Below are 17,978 nucleotides of genomic sequence, written 5' to 3'. Positions count from 1 at the left end.
ATATGATAGAGTGGATAGAGGAGCAATGTGGCAGATGTTGCAAGTATATGGAATAGGTGGTAAGTTACTAAATGCTTTAAAGAGTTTTTATGAGGATAGTGGGGCTCAGGTTAGGGTGTGTAGAAGAGAGGGAGAATACTTCCCAGTAAAAGTAGGTCTTAGACAGGGATGTGTAATGTCACCATGGTTGTTTAATATATTTATAGATGGGGTTGTAAAAGAAGTAAATGCTAGGGTGTTCGGGACAGGGGTGGGATTAAATTATGGGGAATCAAATTCAGAATGGGAATTGACACAGTTACTTTTTGCTGATGATACTGTGCTTATGGGAGATTCTAAAGAAAAATTGCAAAGGTTAGTGGATGAGTTTGGGAATGTGTGTAAAGGTAGAAAGTTGAAAGTGAACATAGAAAAGAGTAAGGTGATGAGGGTATCAAATGATTTAGATAAAGAGAAATTGGATATCAAATTGGGGAGGAGGAGTATGGAAGAAGTGAATGTTTTCAGATACTTGGGAGTTGACGTGTCGGCGGATGGATTTATGAAGGATGAGGTTAATCATAGAATTGATGATGGAAAAAAGGTGAGTGGTGCATTGAGGTATATGTGGAGTCAAAAAATGTTATCTATGGAGGCAAAGAAGGGAATGTATGAAAGTATAGTAGTACCAACACTCTTATGTATATGTGTGAAGCTTGGGTGGTAAATGCAGCAGCGAGGAGATGGTTGGAGGCAGTGGAGATGTCCTGTTTAAGGGCAATGTGTGGTGTAAATATTATGCAGAAAATTCGGAGTGTGGAAATTAGGAAAAGGTGTGGAGTTAATAAAAGTATTAGTCAGAGGGCAGAAGAGGGGTTGTTGAGGTGGTTTGGTCATTTAGAGAGAATGGATCAAAGTAGAATGACATGGAAAGCATATAAATCTATAGGGGAAGGAAGGCGGGGTAGGGGTCGTCCTTGAAAGGGTTGGAGAGAGGGGGTAAAGGAGGTTTTGTGGGCAAGGGGCTTGGACTTCCAGCAAGCGTGCATGAGCATGTTAGATAGGAGTGAATGGAGACGAATGGTACTTGGGACCTGACGATCTGTTGCTTAGACCACTGTACGATCTACACAAAATGTGCTTCAAATTTTAAACTGTCTGCCTGCTGTACAGTGGAACCCCAGATTTCGGTTGTAATCTGTTCCAGAAGGTTGGCCTAAATCTGAAAAGGGCGAAAACCGAAGTAATATTTCCCTAAGAATTAATGTAAATACATGTACATATAAAGGTAGTAGGTTGGTAGACAGCAACCGCCCAGGGAGGTACTACCGTCCTGCCAAGTGAGTGTAAAACAAAAGCCTGTAATTGTTTTACATGATAGGATTGCTGGTGTCCATTTTTCTGTCTCATAAACATGAAAGATTTCAGGTACGTCTTGCTACTTCTACTTACACTTAGGTCACACTACACATACATGTACAAGCATGTATATACACACCCCTCTGGGTTTTCTTTCTAGTTCTTGTCCTTGTTTATTTCCTCTTACCTCCATGGGGAAGTGGAACAGAATTCTTTCTCTGTAAGCCATGCGTGTTGTAAGAGGCGACTAAAATGCCAGGAGCAAGGGGCTAGTAACCCCTTCTCCTGTATATACTGTATTACTAAATGTAAAAGGAGAAACTTTCGTTTTTCCTTTTGGGCCACCCCCGCCTCGTTGGGATACGGCTGGTGTGTTGAAAGAAAGAATAATAATAATCACTGAATCTCATTAAATGTTATATATTATGTTAATATACACATTTTCATTGATCCATCTATGATATTTTTTTAAATTATATAATGAGCACGATATGTAACACATAAACATGGTAAATACACCCACAGTAGAATAAATTAACATAAATATGAGATGTGGTAGGCAGACGACTTGTAAAAATGACGGCAAGAATAACGTTTTCTCTAGCCCAACATCAGAAGATTATTCCTTTCGTACGCCTTCACTCAGAGTGTCATTTCTTCTAAAAATGGTGTTACATGAGAATGGGAGTGTTCCTCTTTATTTATTGTACTGTATCAACGTAGAGACAACTTGTACACAATGTAACTTGTACACAAACATACTCATCTTATTACTTTTCCTTTTATATCCACGGGGAAGTGGAATAAGAATCTTTCCTCCATAAGCCATGCGTGTTGTAAAAGTCAACTAAAATGCTGGGAACAATGGGCTAGTAACCCCTTTTCCTGTAAAGATTACTAAAAAGGATAAGAAAATTGTCAAAGTGGGAAGTCTGAATGTGCGTGGATGTTGTGCAAATGATAAGAAAGAGATGATTGTGGATGTTATGAATGAGAAGAAGCTGGATGTCCTGGCTTTAAGTGAAACAAAGCTGAAGGGGGTGGGAGAGTTTCAGTGGAGAGGAATAAATGGGATTAGGTCAGGGGTTTCAAATAGTGTTAGAGCTAAAGAAGGAGTAGCAATAATGTTGAAGGATAAGATATGGCAGGAAAAGAGGGACTATAAATGTATTAATTCAAGGATTATGTGGAGTAAAATAAAGGTTGGATGTGAAAAGTGGGTTATAGTAAGTGTATATGCACCTGGAGAAGAGAGAAGTGTAGAGGAGAGAGAGAGAGATTTTGGGAAATGTTGAGTGAATGTGTGGGGAGTTTTGAACCAAGTGTGAAAGTACTTGTGGTTGGGGATTTCAATGCTAAAGTGGGTAAAAATGTTGTGGAGGGAGTAGTAAGTAAATTTGGGGTGCCAGGGGTAAATGTAAATGGGGAGCCTTTAATTGAGCTATGTGTAGAAAGAGATTTGGTAATAAGTAATACATATTTTATGAAAAAGAGGATAAATAAATATACAAGGTATGATGTAGCACGTAATGAAAGTAGTTTATTAGATTATGTATTGGTGGATAAAAGGTTAATGGGTAGGCTCCAGGATGTACATGTTTATAGAGGGGCAACTGATATATCGGATCATTATTTAGTTGTAGCTAAAGTTAGAGTAAGAGGTAGATGGGACAAGAGGAAGGTGGCAACAACAAGTAGGAGGGAAGTGAAAGTGTATAAACTAAGGGAGGAGGAAGTTCGGGTGAGATATAAGCGACTATTGGCAGAAAGGTGGGCTAGTGCAAAAATGAGTAGTGGGGGGGGGGGGGGTTGAAGTGGGTTGGATGAGTTTTAAAAATGCAGTATTAGAATGTGGGGCAGAAGTTTGTGGTTATAGGAGGGTGGGTGCAGGAGGAAAGAGGAGTGATTGGTGGAACGATGAAGTAAAGGGTGTGATAAAAGAGAAAAAGTTAGCTTATGAGAGGTTTTTACAAAGCAGAAGTGTTATAAGAAGAGCAGAGTATATGGAGAGTAAAAGAAAGGTAAAGAGAGTGGTGAGAGAGTGCAAAAGGAGAGCAGATGATAGAGTGGGAGAGGCATTGTCAAGAAATTTTAATGAAAATAAGAAAAAATTTTGGAGTGAGTTAAACAAGTTAAGAAAGCCTAGGGAACGTATGGATTTGTCAGTTAAAAACAGAGTAGGGGAGTTAGTAGATGGGGAGAGGGAGGTATTAGGTAGATGGCGAGAATATTTTGAGGAACTTTTAAATGTTGAGGAAGAAAGGGAGGCGGTAATTTCATGCACTGGCCAGGGAGGTATTCCATCTTCTAGGAGTGAAGAAGAGCAGAATGTAAGTGTGGGGGAGGTACGAGAGGCATTACGTAGAATGAAAGGGGGTAAAGCAGCTGGAACTGATGGGATCATGACAGAAATGCTAAAAGCAGGGGGGGTGGGATATAGTCTTGGAGTGGTTGGTACTTTTGTTTAATAAATGTATGAAAGAGGGGAAGGTACCTAGGGATTGGCAGAGAGCATGTATAGTCCCTTTATATAAAGGGAAGGGGGACAAAAGAGACTAAAAATTATACAAGAATAAGTTTATTGAGTATACCAGGAAAAGTGTACGGTAGGGTTATTATTGAAAGAATTAGAGGTAAGACAGAATGTAGGATTGCGGATGAGCAAGGAGGTTTCAGAATGGGTAGGGGATGTGTAGATCAAGTGTTTACATTGCAGCATATATGTGAACAGTATTTAGATAAAGGTAGGGAAGTTTTTATTGCATTTATGGATTTAGAAAGGGCATATGATAGAGTGGATAGGGGAGCAATGTGGTAGATGTTGCAAGTATATGGACTAGGTGGTACGTTACTAAATGCTGTAAAGAGTTTTTATGAGGATAGTGAGGCTCAGGTTAGGGTGTGTAGAAGAGAGGGAGAATACTTCCCAGTAAAAGTAGGTCTTAGACAGGGATGTGTAATGTCACCATGGTTGTTTAATATATTTATAGATGGGGTTGTAAAAGAAGTAAATGCTAGGGTGTTCGGGTGAGGGGTGGGATTAAATTATGGGGAATCAATACAAAATGGGAATTGACACAGTTACTTTTTGCTGATGATACTGTGCTTATGGGAGATTCTAAAGAAAAATTGCAAAGGTTAGTGGATGAGTTTGGGAGTGTATGTAAAGGTAGAAAGTTGAAAGTGAACATAGAAAAGAGTAAGGTGATGAGGGTATCAAATGATTTAGATAAAGAAAAATTGGATATCAAATTGGGGAGGAGGAGTATGGAAGAAGTGAATGTTTTCAGATACTTGGGAGTTGACGTGTCGGCGGATGGATTTATGAAGGATGAGGTTAATCATAGAATTGATGAGGGAAAAAAGGTGAGTGGTGCGTTAAGGTATATGTGGAGTAAAAAAAACGTTATCTATGGAGGCAAAGAAGGGAATGTATGAAAGTATAGTAGTACCAACACTCTTATATGGGTGTGAAGCTTGAGTTGTGAATGCAGCAGCGAGGAGGCGGTTGGAGGCTGTAGAGATGTCCTGTCTAAGGGCAACGTGTGGTGTAAATATTATGCAGAAAATTCGGAGTGTGGAAATTAGGAGAAGGTGTGGAGTTAATAAAAGTATTAGTCAGAGGGCTGAAGAGGGGTTGTTGACGTGGTTTGGTCATTAAGAGAGAATGGATCAAAGTAGAATGACATGGAGAGCATTTAAATCTGTAGGAGTAGGAAGGTGGGGTAGGGGTCGCCCTCGAAAAGGTTGGAAGGAAGGGGTAAGGGAGGTTTTGTGGGCAAGGGGCTTGGACTTCCAGCAGGCGTGCATGAGCGTGTTCGATAGGAGTGAATGGAGACAAATGGTATTTGGGACTTGACGATCTGTTGGAGTGTGTGCAGGGTAATATTTAGTGAAGGGGTTCAGGGAAACCGGTTATTTTTATATAGCCGGACTTGAGTCCTGGAAATGGGAAGTACAATGCCTGCACTCTAAAGGAGGGGTTTTGGGATATTAGCAGTTTGGAGGGATATGTTGTGTATCTTTATACATATATGCTTCTAAACTGTTGTGTTCTGAGCACCTCTGCTAAAACAGTGATTATGTGTGAGTGAGGTGAAAGTGTTGAATGATGATGAAAGTATTTTCTTTTTGGGGATTTTCTTTCTTTTTGGGTCACCCTGCCTCAGTGGGAGACAACCGACTTGTTGAAAAAAAAAAACTCACATGGTCATTGCACCACTCATTTTCTTACTGCACCTATTCTGACATGATAGCTAATACAGAGTTCTTTCATATTTGTTCTTTACTACTTTAGTAATCTCTGTGTTTTAGTTGGAGAGCAGTAGAGGAAATTCATATTACCCATAATGGTTTTTCTGCCTTTCAGTACCCACAAAACAGCTATCACAGACCATTGTCACATTACCTTCCCAGACACGCTAATCATTGTTTTCAGCCATTGAATCCTGTTTATCTGAGTTTTTCCTTTGGCCTTCTCATTCTTCATTCATATACAGGTTTGACCCCTCTCTTTATCCAAATTTCCTTTTATGAGGTAACCTCATTTCTGCTGATATTTTCCCATTTGTGGTATAAATTTGCTCTTATGCAATCACCCAAGCCCAGCGCCACTGAATATCACTAAATAGGTTTATATTGACATTTTAAAAAAAATTCTCGAGGGCGCTTCCTTCATGCGAGTGAGGGGGCTCTCGATCAAAGGAATTAGACCTGTGCTCTTATTCCATAAATCAGACCTAAATGCCTCACATTCTCCCAGGTCCTGTATAACCCCCATGAATGTAAGTAATAATATACAATAAATTTGGGAATGGGAAATCCAATGAACATATCTTTAATGAAATCCTATTGCTGGTTTTCAATTAAAATCTTGCACCAAGTCAGAAAAAAAAATTAGGTACATGCCTCAGCTGGTGCCATCACAAAGTCAGAGGAAGGAGGGATAAAAGATAAGTAGGGAGATCACCATTCACATGGTAATAAATGCACTTCAACCTCAACAAAGAGGCCAGTTGGTTGATGGAAGAAGGGAGGGTAAAGACAAGTGGATTGGGAGTGAATTTTAAATTTTATTTTTTCTCATTTGTTTTTGAACAAAATTAGCTTGTTGTTGTATAGCTATTTAATGCTTATGTGGTATGCTCATAATATTTTGGTAAAAAATAAGTCAATAAATATGGAAGCTTTTACCAATTCTGGCTGTTAATTTTGCATTATAGGGATTATGATTAAATTTCGGATTATAATTTTTTTCTGCTTTTTGACCAAGTTCATTTTTTATATGATCATTTGGTTCATGTGCAGTGATTTCTTTTTTTAAGCATTCGTCAAGAAATGTGGAATTTGAAAAGTCATTGAATGTATTTCTACATTGTACATGTTATATTGGGTTTGCTTTATGCACCATATTCCAATAATGTATTTATTGCCAAAATCGAGGGACTCCTGCACTTTATTTCAACAATCATCCTTATCATATGTCTAGGATTTTCAAGTTTCTCTTCTCTTCTTTTTTAAGTAAGTAGTAGATTAGTTGACAGCAATCATCCAGGAAGTGTTATTGTCCTGTCAGATGAGTGTGAAATGAAAGTATGTTGAATACTTTTTTTGTATACTTGTTGATCTTTTCTTTCTGTCTAATAAACATGTAGGATGACAGGTAAATCTTGCAAACTTCTACTTACATTTAGTATATGTACACATTTCTTTATTGAGGTAGTAGGTTGGTAGACAGCAACCACCCAGGGACGTACTACCATCCTACCAAATGAGTGTGAAACATAAGCCTGTAATTGTTTTGCAGATTGCAGGTATGTCTTGCTACTACTACTTACACTTAGGTCACACTACACATGCATGTACAAGCATATATATACTAACCCCTCTGGGTTTTCTTCTATTTTCTTCCTAGTTCTTGTTGTTGTTTATCTCTACTTATCTCCATGGGGGAAGTGGAACAGAATTCTTCCTCCGTAAGCTATGCGTGTCGTAGGAGGTAACTAGATGTCGGGAGCAGTGGGCTAGTAACCCCTTCTCCTGTATAAATTACTAAAAAGAAAGAAAAGAAGAACTTTATAAAATTGGGATGTTTGAATGTGTGTGGATGTAGTGCAGATGATAAGGAAGAAGTGATTGCAAAGGTTATGAATGAGAAGTTGGATGTCCTAGCTCTAAGTAAAACAAAGCTGAAGGGGATAGGGGAGTTTCAGTGGGGAGAAATAAACGTGATTAAGTCAGGAGTATCTGAGAGAGTTACAGCTAAGGAAGGGGTAGCAATAATGTTGAAGGAGTGGGTGAGATATCAACAAATTTTGTTGAAAATAAGAAAAAGTTTTGGAGTGAGATTAATAAGTTGAGAAAGCCTAGGGAAAGAATGGATTTGTTAGGCAAAAATAGTTGAGGAGAGTTATTAAATGGAGAGTTAGAGGTGGAAATATAAACACATATGCAGTATAATGTGATCCTTTATTGACAACATTTCACCCACACAGTGGGCTTTTTCAAGTCACAAACAGATCTACCTGGGGTGGAAGGTACGCGAGTATTTATAGTCATGTTCAGAATGCTGAGGTCAGGTGGAGAATGCTGCATCTGATGATGTACAGAGTGGGGTTATAGAGTCTAAAATCTTGGGTAGCTTGGAAGGGAGATTGGATAAGTTTGTGAGCAGACAATCTGCAGTGTTCTTCCATTCCTTTGTTCTTATGTGGGATAGCGATGAAGAAGTTTCTTGGCAAGTGGTTCAGCTATGTTATAGAAGCCATTATTCTGGTTGAAGTTGTCAGATATAGAGATAAGCGATGATTCCAGGATTCTTCGTTATTGAGTGTTGTCTTCTCTGGCGATAAGTCTTGAGTTTCTGTAGTTTATTAAATGGTTGTGTGAACTACAGTGTTGTACACAGGCATTCCTTGTATCGCCAGACCTGCTTGCGTATTGGTGTTCTAAAATACGTGTTTGGAGGTCCCTTGATGTTTCGCCCACGTATAATTTGCTGCAGTCATTACAAGGGATTATGTATATCCCTGCAGAGGATGGAAGCTTGTCCTGTCTATTACTGGTAATGTCCTTGATGGTCGTGGTTGTTGAGATAGATACTTGGAATGAGGTATTGGAAAAGATGTTGGAAATGTGTTTGGCAATGGAGTTGGTGGGGAGGACTGTGTATCTCTTCTCGGCAGTGTCTTCTCTGGGTGTGTTGAAGATGCTTAATGCCCGTCGTCTGCAGTCTCTGATGAAGTGACGAGGATAGTGGAGTTTGGAAAATACTTGTTCAATTATAGTGCATTCTTTCTCAAGAAACTCATTGCTGCAGATTCTGAGTGAGTGCAGGAAGAAGCCTATAATTACACCACGTTTAGTTTTGGTGTTGTGGTGAGAGTAGAAGTGGAGAAGATCATTTTGGTTGGTGGGTTTTTGATAGACTTGAAAACGAAGTTCATGGTCAGCTTTGCAGAGAAGAACATCAAGGAAAGGAAGAGTGTTGTCGACTTCTTCAAGTGTGAATTGGATTGAGGGCTCAACCTGGTTGAGCTTGTCTTGGAGAGCTTGAACGTTGAAGCGTCTAGGAGTTATGAGGAGAATGTCGTCAACATAACGGAGCCAGGTGACAGACGAAGGAATAATGGTGGAGAAACGCTCGGCTTCTAGATGTTCAATGTATAGGTTCGCCAAGACTGCACTAAGTGGCGAACCCATGGGTAGTCCAAAAGTCTGCTGAAAGAAGTGATTTTTGAAAGAGAAACATGTAAAGCCAACACATAGTTCAACAAGGTTGATGAAATCGCTGGCTGGAATAGGAAGGTCAAGTGAATCGTCAATTTTCCTGAGCAAGAGATCGATGGCTTGTGTAGTAGGTACTTTGGTGAATAGGGAAGTTACGTCAAGGCTGGAAAGTTTCTTGTTCCTGATGTTGATGTTGCAAATGCGATTGAGAAGATCACCCGAGTGTTTGAGATGTGCTGGACTGATAGTGCCCAAGAGTTTAGAGAGGTGTTTTGCGAGAATTCCTGAGAGGTGATGGGGAGCACTGCCTATTCCCGAGGATATGGGCCTCAGTGGGATACCAGGCTTGTGAGTTTTTGGCAGGCCGTACATTCTGGTAGGTCTGGTGTTGCTGGGTATGGTGTGCAGAAGTTTCTTCCCTTGTTCTGAGTCCCTCAGAATGTGGCGAGTCCTTTGAAGAAAAGTTTTAGTAAGGTTGTCCACTTGGTTAGTTGTGAGAGGTTTGTAGGTATCTGGGTCATTAAGTAGATTGAGCATTTTGTTCCTGTAATCGTCAGTGTTCATGATAATAACACCACCTCCTTTATCAGCGGTGGTGACCCTGATGGCCGTGTCTTCTGCTAAACCTTTAAGTGCATTGATGTAACGTCGAGGTATGACTGGGGAGCTGTGTGTTGAGATGGCTGCTGAGATGATGCCTTGAAGATAACCTTTTTGGAAGTCGGAGTCATTGTGTCTGTAGTTTTTGGCGATGAAATTGAGGTCTTGTTTTGGTTTCGTAATTCCTGTTGCGAATTTGAGGCCTAAGCTGAGGGCTTCAGTTTCTGTGGTTGACAGTGGACGAGATGGAAGATTTTGAATAATTTCAGGTCTTCCTAAACTTTTCCAATGACTATTATTGCAGAGGGTTTGTAGTTTCCTAGTAAGTCTGATCTTCTGTTGAACATTCGCTGTGGTAACTCTGCTGCGAATGATTTCGGCGGTGCGTCTGTTCATGTTGCCCCGGAGTGCTGTGCCTAGTGTTCTGGCTTGGAGAAAAGCTTCCTTTGTAGCATTGTTTAAGTCATCTGCACACTCTTCAAAGTAGGTCCGAGCTGTAGCGGATAAAGGAGATTTGATGTTGGCAATTTGAGGAGGAGTAGATCTTGGTAAGACCATTTCTTGGATGCAATCACGAAGAAAATTGTATCTGTTGCGAAGTGAGTAAGCTTTTAGAAGAAGGAGAGTTAGAGGTATCGGGAAGATGGAGGGAATATTTTGAGGAATTGTTAAATGTTGATGAAGATAGGGAAGCTGTGATTTCGTGTATAGGGCAAGAAGGAATAACATCTTGTAGGAGTGAGGAAGAGCCAGTTGTGAGTGTGGGGGAGTTCGTGAGGCAGTGGGTAGAATGAAAGGGGGTAAGACAGCTGGGATTGATGGGATAAAGATAGAAATGTTAAAAGCAGGAGGGGATATAGTTTTGGAATGGTTGGTGCTATTATTTAATAAATGTATGGAATTGGGTAAGGTACCTAGGGATTGGCAGAGAGCATGCATAGTTCCTTTGTATAAAGGCAAAGGGAACAATAGAGAGAGTAAAAATTATAGGGGAATAAGTCTGTTGAGTATACAGTGGTACCTCAAATTTCAACCGTAATTCGTTACAGAAGGCTGTTTGAGTGCCGTTACCAAGCGAATTTGTTCCCGTAAGGAATAATGTAAATTAGATTAGTCCGTTTCAGACCCCCAAAAATACACTTTCAAAAATACACTTACATAATTGTTCGAGTTGGGAGCTGTTCGAAATTCAAGATACCACTGTACCTGGTAATGTGTATGGTTGAGTTATTATTGAAAGAATTATGAGTAAGATGGAGAGCAAGATAGCAGATGAACAAGGAGGCTTTAAGAAAGGTAGGAGGTGTGTAGACCAAGTGTTTGCAGTGATACATATAGGTGAACAGTATTTAGATAAGGGTATAGAGGTTTTTGTGGCATATATGGATTTGGAAAAGGTATATGATAGGGTAGATAGGTTGGCAGTGTGGCAGATGTTACAGATGTATGAAATAGGAGGTAGGTTATTGAAAGCAGTGAAAAGTTTTTACGAGTATAGTGAGACTCAGGTTAGAGCACATAGGAGAGAGGGAGATTATTTCCCAGTAAAAGTAGGCCTTAGACAGGGATGTGTGATGTCACCATGGTTGTTCAATATATTTATAGATGGAGTAGTAAGAGAAGTGAATGCTCGGATGTTGGCAAGAGGTGTGGGGTTAAAAGATAAAGAATCTAACACAAAGTGGGAGTTGTCACAGTTGCTCTTTGCTGATGACACTGTTTGGGAAATTCTGAGAAGTTGCAGAGGTTGGTTGATGAGTTTGGTAGGGTATGGAAAAGAAAGAAGTTAAAAGTGAATATAGGAAAGAGTAAGGTGAGGAAGATAACAAAAGAATTAGGTAATGGAAGATTGGATATCAGATTGGAGGGAGAGAGTATGGAGGAGGTGAATGTGTTCAGATATTTGGGAGTGAATGTGTTAGTAGATGGGTCTATGAAGGATGAGGTGAATCATAGAATTGACAAGGTGAGTGGTGCACTGAGGAGTCTGTGGAGACAAAGAACTTTATCCATGAAGGTAAAGAGGGGAATGTATGAGAGTATAGTTATACCAACACTCTTGTATGGGTGTGAGGCATGGGTTGTGAATGTTGCAACAAGGAGAAGGCTGAAGGCAGTGGAGATGTCATGGCTGAGGGCAATGTGTTGTATTCTGGGCACTTCTGCAAAAGCAGTGATTATGTGTGAGTGAGGTGAAAGTGTTGAATGATGATGAAAGTATTTTCTTTTTGGGGATTTTCTTTCTTTTTGGATCACCCTACCTCAGTGGGAGATGGCCGACTTGTTAAAAAAAAAAAATCTGTAGTTTGGAGCTTAGGAGGAAGTGTGGGATTACCAAAACTATTATCCAGAGGACTGAGGAGGGGTTATTGAGATGGTTTGGACACGTAGAGAGGATGGAACAAAATAGAATGACTTTGAGAGTATATGAATCTGTAGTGGAGGGAAGGCGGGGTAGGGGTCGGCCTTGGAAAGGTTGGAGGGACGGGGCAAAGGAGGTTTTGTGTGCTTGGACTTCCAGCAAGCGTGCATGAGTGTGTTAGACAGGTGCAAATGGAGACAAATGGTTTTTAGGACTTGGCGTGCTTTTGGAGTGTAAGCAAGGTAACATTTATGAAGGGATTCAGGGAAACTGGCAGGCCGGACTTGATTCCTGGAGATGGGAAGTACAGTGTCGGCACTTTGAAGGAGGGGTGTTAATGTTGCAGTTTTATAACTGTAGTGTAAGCATGTCTCTGGGAAGACAGTAATGGAGTGAATAATGATGAAAGTTTTTCTTTTTCAGACCACCCTGCCTTGGTGGGAAATGGCCAATGTGTTTCTTAATCAGATTATATTTCCTATCCAACTTAATAGGTTTGGTCTGAGACCAGACTATGGAGAACATGTGTCCCAGAACTGCTAAAAGATAACAGATGACTTAGTTTAATTTTGTTTCCAGGAGAAAGAATCATCAGAAGACTACAATGTGGCCTGTATATTAACTTTGCCTCCTTATCAGCGAAAAGGTTATGGAAAGCTTCTTATTGAATTTAGTAAGTTCAAGTTTTTTATTTTGGATAACTCTTTGAAAATTAACAATTTCTCAAAAAATTGGTGCAAAATAGATTTTAAATATTTTCCACATAAAAGCACTGTTTTATCCATTTTCAGTTTACTCATAATTTGGTGTCAAATTTTCTTGAAAAAAAAAACAAAAAACAAAGTGCTTGAATTCCACTTGTACAGTGTTTTACACCTCACTCTCCTTTTAGGTAACAAAAATAACTAATCTAGCATAAGCCTCATATTGTGTAAATTTTTGATGCATATGTACATACATAGTGTATTATTATTTGAGATTATAAACTTCCATTTGAAAGTCTGTGGGGATTATTGTTTTTCTTTAAGAATTCATCTCTGTTGTAAATACAGCCTCTCCTCACTTAGCGACGTACTCGTTTACAGATGATTCAGTATGCATATTTAAATAATGTATATTAGAGCTGCTTTCCTCTATCCTGTTTATTACAATATACAGTACACTGCTGTATAAACATTTAAAAATATACCAGAAATGTTATAAATGCTGCAGAGGTGACATTAAAACAATATCAAAGATGGTTGACACAAACCCACTACCATTATAGTATGCTCCTCACTTAGTGACAAATTTGTTTACCAAAGTGGTCTTAAGAATGGAACTCCATTGTTAAGTGAGGAGAGGCTGTAGTAGGAATTCATTACAGTAAGGTTTGATTTCAATTTCTTGAAATTTATATTTGCAGGTTATGAACTTTCAAAATTTGAAGGCAAGACAGGGTCACCAGAAAAGCCACTCAGTGACTTGGGATTACTCTCTTACCGATCTTACTGGAAACAGACTATACTCGAGATCCTAATAGCACTCAAACCTCAAGAAGGGCAAGAAAAGCCGCAATTAACAATCAAGTGGGTCTGCTTTTGGTTGAAGTTAGTTTTATAATTGCCTCTGTTTGTTAAATGTTAGTTGCTGTTTTATATACTACATAGAAAGGTAATAGATACTCCAAGGTCAAGCCCCTGGTCTGCAAACTAAAATAACGTAGTAGGGTGAGAAATACAGTAGATGTAGAATCTAGTCAGAAAGGAATTAGAGGTTTTTAATCAATTGGGTTGATATCTGTGGGCCTGCAGACCACAAATGCATTCACCAAAGCATAGTCTTAGGACTAGATTGATTTTGATAACCATCAAAATTTAATTTCACAGATAATCTAATAAGCATGGAGAAAAGGTAGAATGTTGGGTTACACAGATGGTAATGATTATTGAAAATTTTTGCAAATTCCAGTGGCTGAAATCATTTATGATAAAAGCATTATTTTTGCTTATGTGTAGGAATAGTGTCAGAATTAATAGTGGATGTCACTGTCTTGTATGAAATTGCTGTGTTAAAAACAAAATACTGTAATGATAAATTAAAGGATGAATACCTGTTACTTAACAAAGAGTGACAGCACCTCATACTAGGTAGGGCTTACAACACTACTTGCAATGAGTTAAGAACATTACTTTTTAAAAAGTTCATCCCACACAAGAAATTTTTTAAAATTAGTCATAAAGTTACTTATTGTTTAAACAAAAATTAAGCAGTTTAAATATAAATCTGACCACTTTTGTGACGTGCAATTTTTTTATTTTTTAACTACACCAACCATCTCCTCCCAGGGTACGTTGACCCAAGAAGGAAATATTTGCTATCATTCATTCAAAAGCTGTCTTGCCGTAAGTGTATAGACATAACAGTTCAAATTATATGATACGTGAAATTGCAACACTCACACCTCGTTTAGGATACAGGCACTGCATTCAGCATCTCCAGGATTCCAATCCTTTTGTATAAACAATGGCATAAGCTGACAGGTAGTGAGAATGACAATGTTTTGACACTGACAATACTTTGTTCAGGGACTGAACTTTGAGTATTTCTTGATCAAGTCCAGTCCTGGGCGAAACATCTTAACCCTTTGACTGTTAGTGTCATATGTATACGTCTTACGAGCCAGTGCTGGTGACGTATTAATACGCCAAAATTCTAATGGCTTCAAATCAAGCAGGAGAAAGCTGGTAGGCCCACATGTGAGAGAAGGGGTCTGTGTGGTCAGTGTGCGCAGTATAAAAAAATTCTGCAGCACGCAGTGCATAATCAGAAAAAAGAACTCAAACCGTGTTTTTGGATTAAAACACTGACTTTGAGGTGTATTTTCATGTATTTATGGTTATATTCTCATTTTCTTGGTCTCATTTGATAGAATGAAAGACATATTACAGAAATAGAGATAGTTTTGATTGGTTTCATGATGAAAAGGACCTTGAAATTGAGCTCAAAGTAGTGGAAATGTTCAATTTTTGCCAATGTCCAAGAGTAAACAAATGACGTCACCGTCCAGTAAGTGTCCAACTAGCCATTCTTATAAGCAGTCACAAATGCGTTGACATTATTTATACAATTATTACAGTAATGTAGTAGTCTGCATAACAGTAAATCTTCTGTTTTTTGTGTGAATAAAAATTCAAAATAGAAAGCAAGAGTAATGTAAGAGGAGCCTAGAGACGTGACTAATGAACAGAGAAAATGTTATTTTAGTGCCGAAAATGTCTGCATTGTTTATTCTGGACCCTATTTTGAAATTGGCATCTTTTTTAATTTGCTTGAAATTGGCTGAATTGCCAATTTCTGACCATTTTATTGGGTAGTTGAAATCGGTAAATGGGCAGTTTTTTGTACTCAATCAATAGAACAAATGGAGTTCTAAAGGAAAAGCTATGAGTTTAGTCAACTGGAGCAATGGAATTGGCTAAAAATAGGGCTCAAAGTGGGCAAAATCACTGATGCATATATATCTCCGAGATCACTAACTTTGCAAGAGCGTAATTCCATAAGTTTTCCATCAAATTTCATACTTTTTGTGTCATTACCATCGGGAAAAGATTCATTTCATAAGATAAAATAATTTTTTTGTTTTCGAATATTTTGTGACACAGACACTTCAGGATTTGGGGTCTCGACAGTCAAAGGGTTAATAATGGTTTCCCTTTACACATTGTCTTGTATTAATATTAATGTTTATTGTAGTGTATATAAAAAAATTAAGAGATATTAACAAACATTTATAATACTTTTTCATATTTTCAGTGAGATCTGCGAGCAGACAAGCATCAAGAAGGAAGATGTTATATCGACACTAACTAATTTAGAATTAATAAATTATTATCGTGGGCAGTACATTTTAACTTTAAATAAAGATTTAGTTGAAAGCCATAGAAAAATTATGGAGAAGAGAAAAATCAGAATTGACTCGAAATACTTACACTGGACCCCGAAAGACTGGGCGAAGAGAGGAAAATGGTAATTAATAGAGGAATCGTAAAAAAAAAAAATTGCCTCAGTACAGTACATTACCTGAATTGCATGTATGCATACCAATAAATACATAGTGCAGTGATAATGTATATAAATATTGTAAACTTAGAAATAAATATATCTACATGTACAGTATTATACACAAGTGAAATAAAATATTGTGCATTTTTTAACCAATAAATTAAAATAAAAGTCAGTACTCTGTATATTTATTTACAAATAGTATGTCAGTACTAAACAGTCAGACTTCGTTAATTAAATACATATTCCACCAAAATATCCCAATACTGTAAATGGTTCAAGTCAGACCGAAATGTCGTCGTAAGCTCCTCTCTCCTTTGTGCGGGTTATTTGTGTACTGCTATAAGTACAGTGGACCCCCGCATAACGATCACCTCCAAATGCGACCAATTATGTAAGTGTATTTACGTAAGTGCGTTTGTACGTGTATGTTTGGGGGTCTGAAATTGACTAATCTACTTCACAATATTCCTTATGGGAAAAAATTCGGTCAGTACTGGCACCTGAACATACTACTGGAATGAAAAAAGATCGTTAACTGGGGGTCCACTGTATTTGTACTACATGCTTATTGGCATCTTTACGCCTTTCAGATCTTTTCTACTATTTTTTTTAACACACTGGCTGTCTTATTGCAATAGGATGACCCGAAACAGAAAAAACGCTTTCACCACTTTGTAACTGTTTTGTTGTAGATGTGCTGACATTACAGCTCAGATGCCTCTCCAGATTGCAATATCTCCACCCCTCTTTCAGAATATAGGCACTGTACTGAGGTGAGGAGGAATAGGTTCAGATAACTTTGCACCTGTACATAAATGCAGCTCAGGATAAGACATTATAATTGCTTGTGAGTTTTGAGAGAGTGGTCAGTCAGTTGCTTCCCCTTCTTAGATTTTTTTTTAAATATACAGGTTTAATGTGACACTTTAATGTCTTTGAGATAATTCCAGTGAAACTATAGGGAGACGAGTATTTTACTCTTGTACGTTATAGTGGGATACACATTTCACCTTTTTCTTTGTAAATTGTAGTAAGATGAACTTTTTACTTTTCTTTCTTGCATATTGTCTTTGACTGGACTAACTTTATGCTTGTTACAGGTGTAGCTCAATGACTGGACTAACTTTATGCTTGTTACAGGTGTAGCTCAAGGTTCACACAACTAATAATTATTTTTCCTGTAATTGATTTTGAGTAAAGTGATTAATATGAACTTCAAGCCACAACTTTGTGACACATCCAGTTACCCTGCATGCAAGGGCAAGGATATTGAGGTAACCCACAAAGCTTTTCCTATCCAGGAGAGAAACTAGAAACACAAACAGAAGGTGGTGCACTGTGTATAGCTGGGGGAGAGAGATCATCAATAAATAGAGCTGTTGCCCAACTGGAGACAGGAGATGGTCTGCAAGCTGAGAATGACTATGGCAGCTTACTTCCTCAGTTGTTGTGCAATTAAAATACCGTGTAAATTTTTTTTTTTTTTTTTTTTTTTTTTTTTTTTTTTTTTTTTTTTTTTTTTTTTTTTTTTTTTTTGCACATATTCAATTTCACTTTTGTCATTGGAGTAAAGGGCTACAACTGCCTGACAAGCTGTACGAACCCTACTGCTTTACGTCCAGAACCTTGGCTTATGTCATGTAACAGGTCAGTTTTCCTGCTTGGCTTACATACCCAATTACTGTAATATTAAAGGCCTGTATGTGTTTGTATTGCATCTTACACTACAGTGAGTGCTTCTCTTAATCATCCAATGATTAATTGGATGTCATTGTGACTGACCAATATGAAAACTTGACATGAAGACAGATATCTCTCGTAATTAGGCTATGTGAGGAGGAGGAGTTTTTTTTTTCCGTAGTTTAGTATGTTTATCTTTATTATGAGAGAAATATAAAATAAT

General features: G+C 38.3%; 1 protein-coding gene across 1 annotated transcript in view; it reads left to right on the top strand.

Annotated features, from left to right (window-relative positions):
• LOC128700668 (Histone acetyltransferase Tip60) overlaps positions 1 to 16,247 on the top strand; it is a 92,968-nt gene extending 76,721 nt beyond the window's left edge. The window contains exons 8-10 of the mRNA XM_070096979.1: positions 12,608 to 12,701; positions 13,434 to 13,596; positions 15,824 to 16,247. Coding sequence (XP_069953080.1) covers positions 12,608 to 12,701; positions 13,434 to 13,596; positions 15,824 to 16,040 — 474 coding nt within the window. The 3' untranslated portion in view covers positions 16,041 to 16,247. The remainder of the gene's footprint in view (positions 1 to 12,607; positions 12,702 to 13,433; positions 13,597 to 15,823) is intronic.
• The last annotated feature ends 1,731 nt before the right edge of the window (positions 16,248 to 17,978 follow it).

The sequence above is a fragment of the Cherax quadricarinatus genome, chromosome 56 (assembly GCF_038502225.1).
Source record: "Cherax quadricarinatus isolate ZL_2023a chromosome 56, ASM3850222v1, whole genome shotgun sequence".
In the NCBI taxonomy this organism is placed as follows: Eukaryota; Metazoa; Arthropoda; class Malacostraca; order Decapoda; family Parastacidae; genus Cherax; species Cherax quadricarinatus.
This window is presented reverse-complemented; position numbering and strand designations above follow the sequence as displayed.